This window comes from Plectropomus leopardus, chromosome 4 (genome assembly GCF_026936395.1).
Source record: "Plectropomus leopardus strain MGB_pleo_1.0 chromosome 4, ASM2693639v1, whole genome shotgun sequence".
Classification (NCBI taxonomy): Eukaryota; Metazoa; Chordata; class Actinopteri; order Perciformes; family Serranidae; genus Plectropomus; species Plectropomus leopardus.
This window is the reverse complement of record NC_142179.1, coordinates 6,482,078-6,501,201: the sequence shown is the minus strand read 5'-3', so window position 1 is coordinate 6,501,201 and position 19,124 is coordinate 6,482,078. Positions and strand designations below refer to the sequence as shown.

Genomic DNA, 19,124 nt, shown 5'->3' with positions numbered 1-19,124 from the left:
CGCGCTGTAATGTTCAGAAAACACAGGGTGGCACAAATTACTGACCCCTTACCATGTGTCCATCATTTTACGAGTCAAACAGTTTACCTATTTTTATATTCCACAAAATTATTGAATTTTATTGGTGGTAAGTTGTCCTACAAAACAGAGAATATACCAAAGAAAATAACATAATGCAGTAAAACAGATAACATGGTGACAGGAGTTAACAGCTCCCAAAATCATACCGATTAGCCATCAGCTAATGACACATTAGTTGTCAGTATGGATGAGTCCTCTCTTTCCAAGTTAACTCAATAAAGTGAAACAAAACCACAACGAAAGATAAACTGTAATCATATAAAGCAAGAGTGATGGCAACTGCAGAATAACCGCAAACCATTAATCACAAAAATTAGCAATGATCAATCTTTTCTTAGTCAACATAGTGGATGGAAATTCTCACAATGTTGTATATGAGACGCATGTGGAGACTGAACAAATAAAAAGACAAAGAGGAGCAGAAAATAGTGAAGGATAAAAACTGGGAGAGAAAAAAGTCTTAAATGTTGCCATGGACAAAATGTCCCATCTATAACTGCTGAAAATGTCCAGCACTCTGCTGTGGTTCCTCTTGTTCAGGCGAGCTACTGTTCGTTTATTTAGCCTTGGAGGTTTTGCCCTGCCTTTTTAGGGCAGTGATCCTGTTTCGGACGTAGTCCTTTACACCTTTCCACGAACGGTTCTTCAGTGCTTTTGACTCGGCCTCAAGACACTTCACGCAGTCCTCTTTCTGAGGCACCTTGTGAGCTTTAATCAAAGGCATCAAGTGTTTTTCAACAGCCTGTATCTCTGCTTCCTCCCATTTATGTTTTCCTTGGTTTTGGGAGCCTGTGGGGTAGAGAGGGAATTTAATGAACACCTGACATCACGAAATAATTCTGATTACCCAACGACAGACAAGTATGAAAACAGGTATTATTCAGTTGTTGCAATACTATTTTTTGAGTATTTTCACTTATTAGTAGCAGTCATTTATTCAGTTATCACACACAACACAGCAAAGACATAAAAGACTTACACTGTACACTCTGGTTTTGACAACATAAAGTAAATAATGTATGGTGGTAATGACTGAAAAAGTACTTATATATTCACAGAGTTTTTATATTTCTGTCAACTTTTACTCCACTTAATTTCCTAAATAAAATTTGTACTTGTACTCCACCACATTTCCCTTAATCATCTTAGTTACTTACTACCAATAGGGAAGGAAAGGATGAAGGGACAGACAGATGGATGAAAAAATGGGAGAAAAAGAAAAACTGGATTTTGCTCTTTAAATCCTTTGAGCTGTAAGAATAGACCTTGTGTTCATTAGAGGCTTCATTTTTTCAGGTAGTGCATGCTACAAGGAAATAAACTTCATATATAAACTTCTAAGCACATGCTTTATCATAACCAGCCTTTACCTGTACTTTTACTTTCTATAATGGACATTTAATCTCATAAAATGACTTAAGTGCAGTAAATATCAGATACTTTGACTTTCCTAAAATTATTTTCTAATGGGTAACTCCAGCTTCCACCAAATTCATTTTCTGGTGAGAAATCTGTACTTATACTTTAGTTTGGCTTTCAGGACCTTCATCCTCCACTGATCACAGGCACACTCGTCGTACTGGGTGGATAATAAATTAAAATTCTGAAAATAATTGTGCCTAAAACCCCTTTAATCTTTTTCTTATAAAAAAAAATATCAGCCACTGTTTATCAAAACATGAAATTGATAATTTTTTTGTGAATGATCATCACTGCTACCTTTTCTGCTTTTTCTGCTTGACGTGGAAGATCTCGCTGCTCCACATGCTTGTTCCTGAAAAAAATCTGCCAGATCAAAGCGTGCACCGGAGCGCTCATTTTCATCCCATGATGCATCTTGTTGTCCTTCCTCTGTGTTGAAAACAAAATAAGATGGTCATGTTTTACACATTACATGTACGGATACACACATTTCTCACACTTAACTGGAAGGAAAATCTGGAGAAATACCCAAATCGCAGTCAAGTTCATAATTCGCTAAGATCTTGAGTCATATTACATTAGTGGGTCACGGCACTAATAATTACCCAAATGCCTGAAAATACCAAATTAAATTGACAAATTAAATTGAATAAAATTAGACCATTGAGTCCAACTTTTCATCTTCATCGAACCATATAGTTGCATTTTTTTGTTCTTCATTCTTAAAAAAGCGCATGCAGGTCATCATTTAGAGTATAAACATGCACTCAGAGCTGAGATGGTCATGGAGCTTGCTTGGAAAAACAAAAGCTCTATCCCTTTCCTGTTTTCATGGCAAATGCATTTCCTTCGTGCCGTAAATTGAGCCTTTATTTTTCTGGGAGATTTCGTTAAACGTGGCAGACACACTGATATAGTGAAAGTGAGGCTTACAGGGAACAAAATGCTGATGGTGTTATTATTCTATAGCCATAACATTGTGCAATCCCAATTTACTTTATGATGATAATTTAATACTTTTTTTTATTATTTCCATTAAAAAATCTTACCATCACAGTCCATTTCGACGTCATCCTGCTGCAGGCTGTGGATTTGATTATTAGGGCCTAGAATCTGGTTGGCCTCATTCTCATCCAGGTTCATCAGCTGTAGCATTGTTGCGTAATGCTTCCGGATCTTTGTGGATTTCAGCATTTCAGGATTTTTAGCGCCGCATTCTTTGACAAATTTTTGGATGGAGTCTGCACCATTGTAGAAAGACAGCGCATTTGGTCGGGCAAAAAGGAAGGGATTCTTACTCGGGACTCCGCATTTCTCGCGTAATTCCACGAGAAGCTCCAGCGCGGACACGAATGCAGGTTTCAGTAAAACAGGGACCATTCTCCCACACTTCCCGCGTATGTCAACTCTAGTGAAGAACTCACACAAGGTTTTTTCCAAATCTGAGACTGATATGTCCATGTCGTCATGCACGTTTGACTTTTTCCGCAACATAAAACCTGCTAGTTTCATTGATGATATCTCTAAGGCTCTCCTCCTGTTGAAAAGTATCGTCCGAGCCAGTACGACTCTGGCCAGGATGCTATAGTTTTCTGCAGAGGGGCTCTCTCTGAGATTTTTTTCAGCGAGAAGATGAGCATTCTCCATGTGGAAATGTAGGCGCTTTACATCTCGGGCAAACGGCACCTTCTTATCTTTGGTCAACTTTGCCTTTCTGAGAGACGATAATGCACCTCCAGAAATGAGCTTGTTCCATTTGTCCTGGTACAGAGTGAGGAAATTGCGCGCAGACTCTGCCAAACTTTCATCGCCGGACTTCACTGCGTTACCCTCAATGATACTGCAGCACTTCTGTAGGTGGTAGCCCAGCTTAATGGCGAGTGAAGGGATGCTGTACGTTTTGTTTTCTGGATTGTAGCCTGCGAGGACGTTCACTGCAGACACCACATGAGGGAAGTTTGCGGGAAGAAAGAAGTCTTCCAGCTTCTGCATAGGGGTTATTTTTTGAGCTTCCAGTACAAGTCTAGCTACCTGGCGAAGGTTTTGTCTCATATACTCATGCTTCTTTGGATCTGATCCGTGCTGATCGAACAGGAGCTCACCAAACTGCAAGATAAGCCCGTCTTCCAAGATAGCTTCCGTCACGTCATTGTATATCATCTGGGACAGAACGCTCTTAAAACCCTCACTTATGCCAAGGTCTCCTAACGTTTCAAGCACACTTCGGGATGCGATGCGCCTTCTTCCAACCTCTAATTCAACATCATGTTGCCCTTTCTCTGGGCACGACTTCATGTGCCTGTACAGCGCGTTCTTCACAAAAAGACCTCGACAGTAAAGGCAATGAAGAAAGTCTTGGGCCTTATGAGTCTTGCTCGGTCTTTTTCGGACAACAAGATGGCCCTTCCCTGTTTTCATGACATCTTTGTTATGAGCAAAGTTCCCTTGATTTATCAGCCTGTTCCAAATCTTTTGTCTCTCTCTGGAGCTTTTGGGGAACTGAAATGCAGCTGCAACCTCTGGTTTGTCACTGTGGATTCTCTCAAGATGTCTTGCCATTTTACATACGGGCTTCGTGCAAAATAAACAATAATTCCTTCTGTCATATACACGTCGCGTTTTAGAGTTTGAAGTTGGCAACACTACAGTTTCAGAAGACTTTGTCTTCGGTTTGGTTGTACGAATCTGTTTTGGAGAATGGGTATTTTTGTCCTTTGATGAAGAACTTCCCAATTCAGCCCCTTTTTTTTCTGGCTGAGATCTTTTGCCTTTAGGGGTCGCGGGCCTGCTGTGACTGGATTCATCTGAACAGCCCCCGTCAGCATCAGACGGGAAATCGGAGAAGTCACGGTCACTGTTGGGTAAGTATTCAGGATCACTGTCATCCTCTGACTCAGCTGAGCCATTTTCCTTTTTCTAAAAAAAGCATGAAAAACAATTGTATGTGAAAAAACGGTCACTAACAATCTGCAATTGCAGCAAATATCCCACTAAGCATTTCAATCTAAAATTTAAATTTCTAAACAAAGACACCTATCTAAATGCTAATTGTAAATGCTAATTGGAGAAAGAGAATTTTTAAAAAGATGCATTTAAAAAGGATATTTCATCTGCAAAATGACTATTTAATTATAACGAAGGCAAAAGTATATCAAAGCATCCTTTTACAAACTCTCAAACAACTCCTGCAGTGTAATCAAAGTCTCAATTAACCAGTCGCACGCTCAGTATTTCCCCAAACACTGATAGATATTTCTTTTTTATGCTTATTTTAGTGTTTGTGAATTGTATTTTGTCTCCTTTTGTGTCTCTGTCTGCAATTTTGTGTTTTTCACTGCTGACTGTCTTGGCCAGGTCTCCCTTGAACAAGAGATTCTTAATCTCAATGGGACCAACCTGGTAAGGAAGCCGAAAGAATATTTCCAAAAGAAAAGGGACAGGCATCATGTACAACAGAAAGTCATCACAGCATTAACAGCTGACACCATTTACAACCCAGTTTTTTTATGTTGCCTTTTTAAATCTTCCCCCTTTTTGGGGGGGAAAGCAATCCTTGGAAATTTTTTAACAATCACAAATGGGCCTTAAGTTAAAAAAAAAAGGTTGAGAACCCCAGTCTGAAATGATTATTGATCATTAAAAACTTTGCAGATTATTTTTAAAACTTTTTTTAGTTAGCCAGCATAGTTTTTAAATTCTTTGCAATGGGAGTGTTGTATATTTACGCTACAAACTCCATCAGCCCAACAAAGTGCTGAGCGCTGATTCTGCACTAAGCGCTGCACGTTTGATGTTATTTTCAGCACTGCCAGTTGAAAAAACACTGTGCTGATCACAGTGATTTTTTACCCAGGCGTTCAATCACAGTGGAGGAGGGACAAATACCACAAGGACCAACATCTTGCATGTAAAGGTGATAAACAACTATGGAGGAGAAGTATGTTAATATGCTGTATATACAGGTATGTCACCTCTTATGAACCCACATAGGCTGCTTCGTCCATCCTCTTTTCCTATGTGTTTCAGCTTTCATTCAGAGAAAGTATTTTACCTTGAACCAACATTTTTGCTTCCGCAAATATTCTGTATCATAGCAACCAGGTGCAACCAGAGTGTCTCAGCTAAAAAGGCTGTGCTTCAAAAACGATCTCAAACACTTTCAGCTAACTGTTTCCTGAGGAGTGCCTCATGGTTTTTCAGCTGGTTAAAAACACTTTAGTGGACATGGGGCCCTATTGACACAGTATAAAACACACTTCGGGCGCCTAGAGGACCAATGCATACTACCATACCAGTGTATACTACATGGAAATGTAGAAACTATTCTGAAATGATTATAGCAATAATGCTAAAAACAAACACATACTATTTGTCGAAGGTAAAACACACAAAAAATATAGGTATCTACCGCTGATTCTCCTTCTGACATTGGATCATCTGGTGCATCACAGCCCTCACTTTCATCACAGGATGCAGGTGATGGACAATCTGATGAAAGATGTGACTGAAAAACCAAACAATGAAAAGAAGACAAGAAATAAAAAATTAAAAAATCATGAGTTTAACCGTGACTGTCTTTTATAAATAGCCCAACATGTACAAAGTAAAGGAGTAGTAAGGTATGCAGTGGTAAATAATCTGATGTGGCGCTACCTTAGACTGTTGTGCAGACAGCTGACCCTGATGTGCATCACTCCTCTGAGTCTGGTCATGCTGAGATGAATCATCCTCTGGTGAAGAAGACTAAAGGTGAAGAAGAAAATGCATTCAGTTTTATTTCCATCTTTTGTGTACATACTTATTCTATTACTTACTTATTATGTGTACATACCTTTTTCCTCTATGTACATACTTATTTTATTACTTATTTATTGTTATTTGTTATTGTATAATTGTGTTATTGTTATTTTCTTTGTTACATTCCACTTTCTCTTTTTCATGCTGCTGTAACATTTGAAATTTCCCCCAATGGGGGATCAATAAAGGAATATTCTATTCTATTCTATTCTATTCTAAAGGGGTTAGGATTAGAGCTGGTGTGAACATTAAACTTTTTTGATATTAAGCCAATCACCAAACCGGACTGATTTTCTGAAATTTACCAGGTGGTTCACTTAACTCAGCGGAGCTCTCTGTCCACACTGAATCCATTAAATATGCACCTCTGTTACTTCATGTTAACAAACCACGTAACGTTTGCCGTCAGCTACTTGCTCGAGATCAGACAAGAAATGTGAAAACTTAAAAAGATGGTTGAGTAGAATACTTTTTAACTTCCAATGTTTGTGATGTTACTTTTAAAATCAGACAACATGTTTCATATTGTGATATTTACTGAAAAATACATGCAAAATAGCCAACAGCAAGTAACAATAGTCTAGCTTGTTTTTAGTTATGGTCATTTACATGGGCAGAAACCGTCAGCTTCCCAGCGATCTCAAACTGACGCTGTGTTTAGGTTATCAAATCCTTATTGTTGTCATATTGGCACAGTTTTAGTCTTTTTTATAGACTAACTTTGTCATCTAAAACTAGTGGCGCCGATAGTCAGTTTACAAACATCACATTATATTCATCATGCAGCATATTGCTTATCACAAACAAAGTTTGAGTTTTGTTTAGTGCTGTTTTGGGCTACTTTTAAAATTGCCAGAACTTGACGTGACATAATAACAAATGCTGGTTTAATACCAGTTTAAGCTTCTACACTGGACCAGGCCGGCAAAACCGAAAATCAAGCTGCAGCATCTAAACTATGATAACTTACCTGAACAGCTGTGTGTTGAGACTGCCCAGCACTGCTGCCACATGGAGGGATTGATTCCAGCTTCATTTGGAAAAACAAAAAACATGTAACAATACAAAATATAATCCTTCCCAAATCTTATGAATCTTACAAAGGCATTCCTTTCTAAATGAATTAATGGTTCTTACAAATATTGACCTTCACTGCAAAAAAAATGCCATGACACACTTACAATTTTATCCAACTCTGCCACTTGTTTAAGTAATTGTGCACGGTGCTGCAAAAGCAGAGAACGATGGCTGTCACCAGTGCCCTGAAAGCAGATACAAATAAATACATTAAAAAAAGGTAACTTCTTAATACGATGGCCTCCTATTAAATCCCACAGCTCTGTAACTCCACTGGAAATGTCCACGTAAAAGCATCATTATTGGGTTCATGCAGTCATTTTAAGTGACTTATAATAGGTATAATCAACCTCTGTAAGAACACACAGCTAGATTACATCAACCATGTAAAAACATTTCCGACATCTTCGTTTTACTTGTAAAAGTGTGCGCAAAAATAAACCACAAAACAATTAAACTAAATTACTAACTAAATTAAGTTTGTGTGTTGTTGACTGTCTCACCACTGAACTCATGTTCCCCTCCTGCGATGGCTCTTTGTTAGGATGAGCAGCTTTGTCAGGTGCAGACTTATTCACAGCACCTGAGCAAAAGACACAAAAGTTAGATAATGTGAGAGGACGCTGGAAGCAACATCCAACAGTACTGTTATTTCAGCTGCACCACTTGAGATCAGTCTGTGATGTGTTGAAATGTTTTCTCTTTCTTTTTTTAATGACCGGCTGTTGCTGTTTCTGATACTTCTACTTTGTAGCTGCAACCTGCTTAAAGGGCAGCTGAAACTTTTTAAGTTTTTTCTGTCATTGTGTAGCTTCCCTGTTGTGTTCCTTCTGTATTCAACTTTGAAAACTTAAAATTTGGTCTAAATATGCCTGTATTTGGCATCAAAACACTATTTTCTAAAGCCCTACTATAAACTTTATCCTCATGAGGAGACACAGATTTCTACAGATCCCGTTACATCTAAACCCATGTAGTGCTGTGCATGCCACATGAGTAGGCTTCTGACATCATACTATGTCAAAAACAAACTAAAACAATTTAGTTAGCAGAAGTTCAGCAACTCTTAACACTACACCTTTATGTAAGTTACTTTTAAGACCATCTATCCGATTTCAGGCGCTTTGAATTCTCCTCTTTAGTTAATTTCAAGTTGAGCAGTTTTTAAGGCTTTCTTTCTTTACATACACTTTTTTTAGGTTCACACATTCAGATCTTCAGACATCAAAACACTATATTCAAACTGCTCAAATTCAATAAACTCAATTAGGATCTCAAGTGAAGCAAAGACAAATTCCAGGGTTCCCACACATTTTCACAAAACTTTCAAAACTTCTCCATGACTGTTCAAGGACCCATAATAAAATTTCCATTTTGGAAAAGCGTGCATTTCACTGTGTCCTCTGCACTTGTCGGCCTGGTTGCGGTACTTTTTTTTACACACACTCAGGCAACAGAGTTTGGCTTCTCATAACAAATTCTGCCATACTTGGTCACACATAAACGTAGCCTGTCTTAAAGGAAAAGCTTGACTGGTATAAGTCATGAAAAATGAGAGCCGTGCATGTTTTCCATTCGTATAAAGCAGCAAATAATTTGAGTTAATTTGTCTTACTTTTCAATGCACATCATTTGATGTGACCATTGCACATTGTAATGTCGATGCTGAAACAATTCATCGTGCAGAGCTGCATTATGTCAACAGCTAACATACAGAAAATATAGCCATTATGTTACATTACACACAGCAAAACTCCATTGCTTTTATAAAAACGTCAATGTGTTTTTACTATTTCCATTACTTTTTCAGGCCTGGAGAATGAGATTGTGAAAGTCCATGACTTTTCCAGGTTTTCCATGACTTTGAGAACCGTTAAATTCCTATGTGAATATTGGATTCTTACATCCTGGATAACAAGAATAAGCAACAAAACAGATCAACTTTGCTAAACACCCTGATTCAGATAAATCAAACCCAACATGTTCACCCACAGTGAGGTGGTTTTTCATCTTCCTGTAGAGGAGGAATACACCAGCACATATTCACAATAAAGCTTACCCCTGCACTGTGATGAAGGCATCCACTGACGCTGCTCCTGAGAAGTGGATGAGGCATAGCTGTGAGTGTATCCAGCAACACCAGCTAACTCCACATTCGCTCCTTCAAAAGTAGCTTGAGATGTACTTACACGTTGTCCACACGATGGCAGGCTAATGGGCTGATCCTGAAGTCCATTGGATAAGCCCTGACTGGTTAATGGAGGTTGAAATGATGCTTTGAAGGGGTCGTTGGATGAGAGGAGTGGTAGCCTGCAAGGCTGTGGAGCTTGGTTTGCTTGGGATAAAGATGGTGGGGGGATGTTTTTTCCTTGGTTTGCATTTAGCAGCATGGATGAGGTGTGGGGGTCTTGCTGGGCAAAGGATATGATGTGAGCGGCACTCGGGACAGCAGAATTGGCAAAGAGTGTGGTGGATGATGGATTGCTGCTAATGTGAGAGGCTTTGTACAGAGCAGAGGGATGAGTGCTGTTTCGGGATGACAAGGTGCTGAGGTCGTTCAAGCAGCTCTGATTGGACTCCTGCAGGTGGTCGTAGGACGCTCTCTGGTCAGAAGACAAGCCCAGGCTGAGATGCTGAGAGCTGGACAGTGGGTTGAGGAGCGATCCTTGAGTTGAAGCAGTGGACCAGACATTCTGGTTCACCCACGACTGACAAGGTATGTGGTTCTTATTTGCTGTCAGGTTATCCATAATTCTCCATAACCATCAAAGTTTGCTGCTTAAGAGTCTTTTATTTCCTTGGAGACTGGGCCTAGCAGAGAAACAAAACATGCACACTTAATCATTGTGGTCACAACTATATATTTGCTTTCATTGCCCAGTTTTTGGACATGGACATTTTTTTGATGGATTTAAAGGGTCCTAAATTTTAAATCTGATACTGCACAAAACTATCAATAAATCAAAACCAGTGCTGTTCCTAATCTCTGACATTTCCAAGACTGCGATTAAAAAAAAAACAAACCACCCAGACCCGATCATTTCTTATAAGAAATAAGTATTTGTGTGTGTGTGTGTTTTTTCCTAAAGAACAACAGTGACATCATGTAATCAAACTTGCACATAATGGGTTAAAATCCTCATAATGTTTAAATATTTGGCAATTTCCCCCCAAAAGTGGGGAAAATATCTATATACAATATTTTTTTTATCAAAGTTTTTGGAAGTCGACATTTTCCCCTAATAACCTGTAAACACCCTGTATTATAGACCTTTTAGCAAAATTGATATTGAAACTCTTCTTCTTTCAGAAAATCATGCCATATGCTGTAATATAAAATGATTGCAAAAACAAACGTGAAAAATGACCAATTTGGACAAAAAATGTCCATTATGATACCTGAGGATTTAATAGGTTACATTTCACCAATCATACTGAGGACTCTTTTAACACTGCAGCACAGCTGAGGACGAGATGATATTAACCATTTATCATGATTAAAAGAAAACCCACGATGAGTAGATTATGGTGAATTTCAGTTATCTGGATATTTGTGAATATCGAGAGTGGCAATATTTCTTAGAAGCCAGTGTTTCTGTCTTGTTTATTGAAATTGTTCTTAACAATACTTTATACTTTTTAACCTTCTTTATTTTTAGCAAATTTCAGGTAATCTTCTCGGAACTCATAGCTCGTAACTACCGAGTGAAATCAAGCCAATTTACGGAGCTACAAAGGATTAAGTAACAACCACGAAATGAACTGGTTTAGTAGGTTAGTTTGTTGTTAACAGGTCTATGTAACCAACTGAAGAAACATACACAACTTATCATCAAAAAACAAGTATTTTCCAACAAGGCATGCAGATATTTTGTTAAATTCATCATTTTATTATGGCTCGTTAGCCATGAACACATTGGAAAAAAATCGACCCTTGAAGCTACATCACCCGAACTCGTACTATGTCATTTTAACAATTATCAGTGAATGGTAATAAACTGCGTTATCTGCCCAAAATGAGTTAAAACGTGTACTTACAGTATGGGATGTGCCGTTTTAACTAAATCGTTGTAGTTATGTCGTTTTAATAGCGGCGTGGTGTCCCATTTCTTTAGCTCTTCAGCTAGCTACATTGATAAGCTAGCTGTTAGCTGTTAGCACGATTGGTTCCTAAATTCCGGAGTTCTTCGTAGAAATGACAACGACTCTGAAACTACCACGCTGAAAAAAGGATATCTGCATAAAACACATAAAATCTTCACTTAAAATGTTCTAACAAGAGCGGCATATATGTGGATATCACCGGAAGGAGCAGCCGTTTGTTTGTTTTCTTCCCCGTGGGTGCTAACATCAGACTTCCGCTTAGTTTTTCCAGAATAAAAGCGTCATCTCCACAGTTATTCAATATATTGAATCTTACCTGAAATTTTATCCAAGAAAAAAAAAATATCGAAAGCGGTAGAAGAAAAAAAATCTTAATTTAAATGATGCAGGGAGTTTTATATAATAAAGTGTGAATGTAAAAACTCTCTGTGCACCTTTTGTTGTGGTTTTCGGGTTAAACAACGAAAATAGGGCCTATATAAGTATATAAGTATAGTATATATAAGTATATATACGTTTTAAATCAGTTTTAAGACTTGCATGGTATCCTTGGTCAAATAACATGTTTTCTCTAAACAATTTATATATGTGTGTGTGTGTGTGTGTGTGTGTTTCGTACCTTTGGTTTGTTGGAGCCAAAGAACCCTGAGGACGAGTTTGTGTGTCCCATCTCTAACAGAGGGGCAGTATGGAAGATCAGCAGCTTGCCAGGACAACTCAAGGCCTGAAAAACAAACACAACAGACTTTTTTAATCACATCACGGAAAATGATCAAGATCGTTGAAAGAGGATGCTGTTAAAGTGGTAAAGTCACATCCCAACACTTATCACTGACTATGTTTCAAGCACAAAATATTCGTTTTTGCCCTTATTCTAAAAAGACAATACTCCCACTAAGCTGTTTACATAGACAATGAAAATGATTATTCCACTAACACTCCCGTTTACATGCGTCTGTGCATGTTCTGATTAACTTGTTAAACTTGTTCAGTTGTGCAGTCTCCCTCTTACTTTCCTTCAAACATCCTCTTAAAAGGGTCAGCAGAGATATTTCCACATATCAAAAAACTTGCTAATATCTGTCTTTCATTAAAAACCTGTTGATCTCTGTCTCACAACATGTTTAAAAGTAAATGTGTTTCTACTTCTGACCAGGAATGTTGGCTTTTCTTTTGGGCATGCATTTCTACACGAGCCCTGCAAACTGTTGGCTAGTTGGTTAGTGTGCAACATCTCCATGACAATGCACAGAATTGACTGGAAACAGATTGTGTGTCTCAAACTGTGGTAAAAACCTCAACCTCTTATCCTAAATGCACTGCATAAATGTCCATAGAAACGCTCCTAAAACCAGAGTAATATCGGCAAATGCCACGTCTTCATCAGAAAACGCTACATTCAGAAAAGGACTGAATATGGAATATGCAGACAGAATATGCTATTTATATAACCCATATAATGTGTGTGTGAAGGGGAGGGGCAATACAACATCAGACGAAAGGACACCAAGGAAAATATGACATTATTCTCACTAGAACATGATTTTATTCTCAGAATATTTTTACTCTTTCTCTAAATATTAAGACTTCACTCTCAACAAAGATTTTATATGTTTGAATGTGCAGAAAGTGTTAAACATTCAGAAATCTTGTTTGAGCTACCAAAGTCCAGAATTCTAAGAAAATAAAATGAATGCATTTATCATAGACATAAATCAATGTCACGCACATTTTAAGAGGCAACTTCCCCAAACAAAAGAAAAAAAGAGAAAGGGAGGGTATATCATGCCATATTTTCATATTTTAAATGGTCACCTGCTTTATTTTTGTGTGCTCTTTTGCATAAATAAAAACACTTCCCGCATAAATTGGCACATAAAAAAATCACCAGAATGTAGGAAATTATGTGTTTGAAGTTCAAAGTATAATTTTACATTTTATATTTGTATTATATTTTGAGCATCATGACTTTGCTAAAATGAACTACTTTTTGGTGTAGGTAACAAATTATGTCAGGCATAAAAAGAAGAAAAAGCTAGCAAACATACATTTCAATTTCTGGTAAAATGTTTGTTAAACTTACACTGATTACAAAGATTGGTCCTAAGAAAGAATAAACCTACATGAAAAACACTTCAATCAATCTCAATCTCTGTAAAAGAACAAAAAGAGGACAATGATCATATATTAAATCACTAAGGTTATCAGTATGCAAGCCTAACACGGACACACACACACACAAACACACACACACACGCACGCGCACACACACACACACACACACACACACACACACAAACACACACACACACGCACGCGCACACACACACACACACACAACTTTTACAACTAACATTCCTGAGTATCACAGAGAAATCGCAGTTTGACATATTTTGATATCTGCAGTTTTAGCATCACCAGCCTTTCCAACACCCAAATATAGGAAGAGTTTCTCAGTGAAAGTGTCTCTGTGAGTGTAGATGTGAGTCATGTCTTCAGGGTCGTAGAAGGACACCTCCCCCCTGTCATAGTCCAGCTGGACTCTGATCTTCTGGAGACTCTTCTTCACTGGGACAGTCTTACCAAGAACGTTAGTGTATTTTCCACTGCGATGTGTTACACACCAAAATCCATATTTTGGTGAAGCAAATATTTCTCCCTTCCTGTCAGCTGACTCTTTAGCCAAACCAACATTCCAGTCAGGATGGTCTCCCACCTCCACGTCCCAGCTGTGTTTCCCTGAGCTGAAGCCCTCAGAGCCCAGAACAGTGGGAGAATTAATGTATCTCTCTGGATTATCAGGAAGCTGCTGCTTTGTATCTCCACGTCTCACACTGGTCAGATCATCAGACAGACAGAGCCAGCGGCTTGCAGTGTTTGGGTCCAGAATGACAGGACTGAAGTGGATCTTGTCCCTCATCTTGTCCCAGACCCTGAAGGACAGGTTGCCCAGGTGTTTGGCCACATCTATCAGCGCTCCTGAGAGCAGCTGTGGATCTGACAGTGAGCTCTGGACTCTGGCTCTGCTCTGAGTGTCTTTATAACTGCTGAGGAACGCCACGTTGTGTTTCTGCAGCTCTTCTTCAACAGCACAGATACTGTCTGACAGAGAGGAGATCTGCTCCTCAATCATCCTCATCTCTCTGCTCAGAGTCCTCCTCTTCTGCTCCTCTTCCTCCCTCAGAGCTGCCAGTCTGGACTCCTCTTCCTCTTTCAGGAGCTGGTGGAGCTTGTTGAACTCTGCTCTGATCTGTCTCTCTGTGGACAACAGCTGCTTCTTGGAGTGTTGACTCACTTCTCTGTGTGTCTCCTGCACTTTTTCATATTTGTCCCTCTTGTCCTGCAGAGACTTTAAGTCAGATTTCAGCTCGTCCTTCAGCTCACTGACTGCTTGTTCTACAGGAACCACCTTGTGACTCTGGTGGAGAGAAAACTCACAGACAGGACAGACAGCTCTGTCTTCATCCTTACAGAATAATTTAGTCTCATTTTGATGTTTACTGCACACAGACATTAGTGTCTTCTCTCCTTTTTCTGTCTCAGATGATCCAGTTTTCAGTCTCTCAGCAAAAGAGTCAGACAGTTCCTTCAGAGTAAAGTTCACTCCTAGTTCACTCTTTGATGATTTTCTTTTACAAATGGGACAGTTTTTGTTTTTAGCTTTTTCCCAGAATTGTTTCAGGCAGCTTGAACAGAAGTTGTGGTTGCAGCTCAGAGACACAGGATCTCTGAAAGTCTCTGAACACACATGGCAGCTCAGGAAACTTTCAAGGAGAGCTCTCTCTGCCATCTTAAACTGAAGTTATCTTTCAACAGCAGGACTCACCGACTTAAAGTCTCTTTTCTCCACTTAAAAAAATCCAGTCGTCTGTGTTCCAGCAGAGATGTCACACCCTGTAATGGCGTCTCAGCTCTGATTAATAACATCAAAATCTACTTTCATTTTCACCCACCTCTGTCACAGAGTGAATTATTAACAGCAGGAAATGCTGCTGTGTCATTTCGTCACCAACAGATGGTGTCTTTAAGAGTGGAGTATTTTCCTCTTGATGAAGACTGAAACAAACAATTTTATTGTATAAACAGTTGTTTTCTTGGAGAATAAAAAAATAAAAAATAAATAACATAGGAGGATTGCTGTATGATTGTAGAATATAAGTCTGATGTTGTTATTTTTCAGCCACTGTAACAGGAAACATGTTCTGTTAATATGTCCGCATGGCTGTGTTCATTTCATTCAGTTGGACTAAATATATATCACTGTTTTATTCACATGCACTTACAGTAATCACAGTTTTTGTTTAATGTTATTTGCCTCTATCATCCTATTCTTCACAAGTCAAAGTGGCCCAATATATTAACATTTTTTTGGATCAACACTTTCAAACAAGTTGACACAAACGTCACTGATATTGCTGTTGATTTTCAGCATTGTGTTCCATTAACTTTACAAATAACAATCACGATGTGTGAGTACATATGAAGTCTCTCAACTGGAGTTTATGTGTTTTGCTTTCTGGCACTTTCTCTCTTCATTCACTCACCTTCCTGTTGACATTATGGATCACAGGACTTGAGTTTATCTCATCATGTCTTAGCTGGAATTATTATATAAAGAGTAAGTAAATTATCATAAATCTTCAGGTACCATCTGAAAGATATTTAGAGTAAGTACATTTGACAGTATGGGGAGGGGCTATATAAATAAGAAGGAAAAGGTTTTCAGCCTGAAACTGTTAATAAATAAAAAATGTTTCATAATAATAAAATAATAATGTTATTAACAATAGTAGTATTTTAAGCTTCCTAACTCAAAGAGACACAATAAAACTCTCCCAAAACTGCTTTATTTAGTATTCTCATATGAGTTATTCTTCCTGAAGTGCACATAAAACATAAAAATAACAGCTTATAGAAACAAAACTGGGAAACAACATTGTGAGAGTGAGATGGTTTTTTTTAGGTCACATTTCCCCCAAAACCTTACAACACCATCAGGCTCTCCAACAGTGAAACCAGAGGTGAAAACACCACAGACTTTGACTTTTTTATTTTTATTTTTTTATTCTGTGCAGCATCTCCACCCTGACAGCATGTCTCTCACAACCATCAGGAAATATTCTTCAAAGTCTGACACGTCTCTGGTTAATTCAAACTGTAAATACTCTGAAGCGTCAAAGGCTCAGTGTGTTCAGGTAAAATGACCTCTAACCGCCTGTATGAACTTTGCCTTTGTCCAACATGTTGCACAACAGTCAGTGAAACGCTCGTCAGTCACACGACGGATAGAAGTGCAGAGCTGCTGTCGACAGACTGTTGATCTCCTGTCCACCACCTCTCCGCTGTAAGTACAGCCCGAATTATTGACACTGAATCAAGATAATAATATTATTATTATCATTATTATTATTATGAGTGCAGTGTCAAATACTCACACTCATACTGCTTTGCAAACAAAATGCTTTTGACCAAAATGTCAAAATCAGACAACAAAAAATAATGTGCATTAATATGATTTTTATATTTACACTGAGTTTAATTTTTAACCAATAATAGTCCTGATCCTTGATATGGAATATTTATACATTTTCAGAATTTTAACCCTTTAGATGCCAGGTTTTGATCATAATGCCACTATGTTTTTAGATTTAAAAACAAGAACATAATAAATGAAATATATTCACTATATTACACACAAAGTTTTTTTTTTTTTTTTAATTATCACAGCCGTGGATATGTCACTGATTTGCAGCAATATCAATGGTGAAATTAATGTTATGGAAATGGCATGTATTTTTTCCACATGCCAAATATGTTAAAAGGTAAAGGAGGGGTTATACGCACATCTCTTTCTTTCTTTTCTGATTCCAGCGTCACCTCAGAGATGATCCAGTTGAGACTGGTGATGCTGGCTGCTCTGCTCTGCTCTCTTCCCGGTGCTGACGGAGGGAAAGTCCTTGTCTTCCCTGTGGATGGAAGCCACTGGCTCAACATGAACTTCCTCATCCAGGAGCTCCACTCCAGAGGTCACAACGTCACAGTGATCCGGCCCAAAAACAGCTGGTACATTGCAGCAGAGTCCCAGCACTACCAGTCAATCACCCTCGACGTCATCACTGGATTCGATGAGAAAAACATGCATCATTTTGTGACGAGATTCCTGCAGCTTCGGCGTGACTTCCGCACTTCATTTGCAGCTCTCGTCGAAGCTTCGGGGGAGTTTATGACGATGATGCATCAAATTCACAAATCTGTGGTGGACAAAATGGAAGAGATATTTGAGGATGCTAAACTGATGCAGTTCTTCCAAGAGGCCAAGTACGATGTTGTTCTGACTGACCCCTGCTTCGGCGGAGGGGTTCTCCTGGCTCATCGGTTGGGTCTGCCTCTGGTCTTCAATGTACGATGGACAATCATGGCAGACGGACATCACACCGTTGCCCCCTCACCGCTCTCGTATGTTCCCATACCAGGCAGTGAACTGACAGATAGGATGACTTTTTGGCAAAGGGTGAAAAATGTTGTCTTTGCATTATTGGTTCTTAATAACTGGCGGATTATGAAAGAGTTGTACTACAATCCATTTGTCCACCGTCACTTTGGCCCTGATGTCAACTACGATGAGCTTGTTCAGGCAGCAGATATTTGGTTGATGAGAACCGACTTTACCTTTGAGTTCCCTCGTCCCACCATGCCCAACGTCGTCTACATGGGTGGGTTTCAGTGCAAACCCTCCAAGCCACTTCCTCAACATCTGGAGGACTTTGTCCAGAGCTCTGCAGAGCATGGAGTCATTGTTATGAGCTTGGGGACTTTGGTGGGGACTCTTCCTGAGGATACAGCTGAACATGTGGCTGCTGCTTTTGCCCAGTTACCTCAGAAGGTCATATGGAGGTATACTGGGAAGAGACCGACCACACTGGGCAACAACACCTTGCTGTTGGACTGGCTCCCCCAAAATGACCTCTTAGGACACCCAAAGACCAGAGTGTTTGTGGCCCACGGAGGCACCAACGGACTTCAAGAGGCCATCTACCACGGAGTTCCCATCATCGGCCTCCCTCTGATGTTTGACCAGGATGATAACCTGTTCAGGATGAAAGTGAAGGGCGTTGCCAAAGTGGTGGACCTTGGCACGTTGAACAAAGACAACTTCCTGGAGGCGGTGAAGACGGTGCTTTATGAGCCGTCCTACAGGGAGAAGATGCAGGAGCTCTCCAGGCTGCACAGAGACCAGAACATGAAGCCTCTGGACCGAGCCGTGTTCTGGATCGAGTTTGTTATGAGACATAAAGGGGCTTCTCACTTAAGGAGCTACTCCTACAAAATGTCCTGGATTCAGTACCACTCCATTGATGTGATCGCACTGCTGTTCGTGTCGGTCACGATGATGTCACTTATATGTGTTTTAACCGTGAAATATTTGTGCTGTAAAGTGTTCAGTGGGAGGAAAGAAAAACTGGATTAACATTTGTGTTGCTCTGTATGTACTTCTGTGGTGTATTTCATGGCATGTCTGTGATATAATGCAGTCTGAATCATGTCTTTGAGTTGATTTGAATAAATTGGTGCCTGATGAAACAAAAACATCATCAGAAGTCACAGCAGTGATGGATTTCATAGATACTCTGGACATACTGTGT

General features: G+C 39.2%; 2 protein-coding genes and 1 pseudogene across 4 annotated transcripts; 1 reads left to right on the top strand and 2 right to left on the bottom strand.

The window, feature by feature from the left end:
* Nucleotides 1-90: 90 nt before the first annotated feature.
* LOC121944638 (uncharacterized) lies at nt 91-12,205 on the bottom strand. 2 transcript variants are annotated; one of them, XM_088076394.1, is made up of 11 exons: nt 12,101-12,205; nt 9,567-10,188; nt 9,437-9,473; nt 7,881-7,960; nt 7,482-7,562; nt 7,271-7,330; nt 6,157-6,246; nt 5,912-6,007; nt 2,553-4,419; nt 1,801-1,932; nt 91-870 (listed from the first exon to the last, which is right to left on the bottom strand). In XM_088076394.1, the coding sequence occupies exons 2-11, from the start codon at nt 10,125-10,127 to the stop codon at nt 638-640; spliced, it is 3,237 nt and encodes a 1,078-aa protein (XP_087932520.1). In that variant the 5' UTR covers nt 10,128-10,188; nt 12,101-12,205; the 3' UTR covers nt 91-637. The 2 variants fall into 2 exon arrangements, with proteins under 2 accessions (XP_087932520.1, XP_042344430.1); XM_042488496.2 differs by lacking the exon at nt 12,101-12,205 and adding an exon at nt 11,416-11,737.
* A 794-nt stretch (nt 12,206-12,999) lies between these two features.
* Nucleotides 13,000-15,427, bottom strand: LOC121944610 (zinc-binding protein A33-like). The gene has a single exon (XM_088076396.1). It carries the CDS (start codon nt 15,269-15,271, stop codon nt 13,847-13,849), a length of 1,425 nt encoding a protein of 474 aa, XP_087932522.1. The 5' UTR covers nt 15,272-15,427; the 3' UTR covers nt 13,000-13,846.
* A 1,324-nt stretch (nt 15,428-16,751) lies between these two features.
* On the top strand, nt 16,752-19,073 carry LOC121944314 (UDP-glucuronosyltransferase 2A1 pseudogene; annotated as a pseudogene). Its single transcript, XR_015776370.1, has 2 exons — nt 16,752-16,825; nt 17,353-19,073. The product of XR_015776370.1 is annotated as a UDP-glucuronosyltransferase 2A1 pseudogene (transcript).
* Nucleotides 19,074-19,124: the final 51 nt, after the last annotated feature.

Bases quoted from the DNA above. Each gene is read 5' to 3' on its own strand.
- LOC121944638 (XM_088076394.1), bottom strand. From the start codon at position 10,127: ATGGATAACCTGACAGCAAATAAGAACCACATACCTTGTCAGTCGTGG. The intron at 7,961-9,436 runs GTAAGCTTTATT...TCTTTTGCTCAG, and splicing joins GCCTTCATCACAGTGCAGGG to GTGCTGTGAATAAGTCTGCA. The intron at 871-1,800 runs GTAGCAGTGATG...TCTACCCCACAG, and splicing joins AAGCAGAAAAAGCAGAAAAG to GCTCCCAAAACCAAGGAAAA.
- LOC121944610 (XM_088076396.1), bottom strand. From the start codon at position 15,271: ATGGCAGAGAGAGCTCTCCTTGAAAGTTTCCTGAGCTGCCATGTGTGT.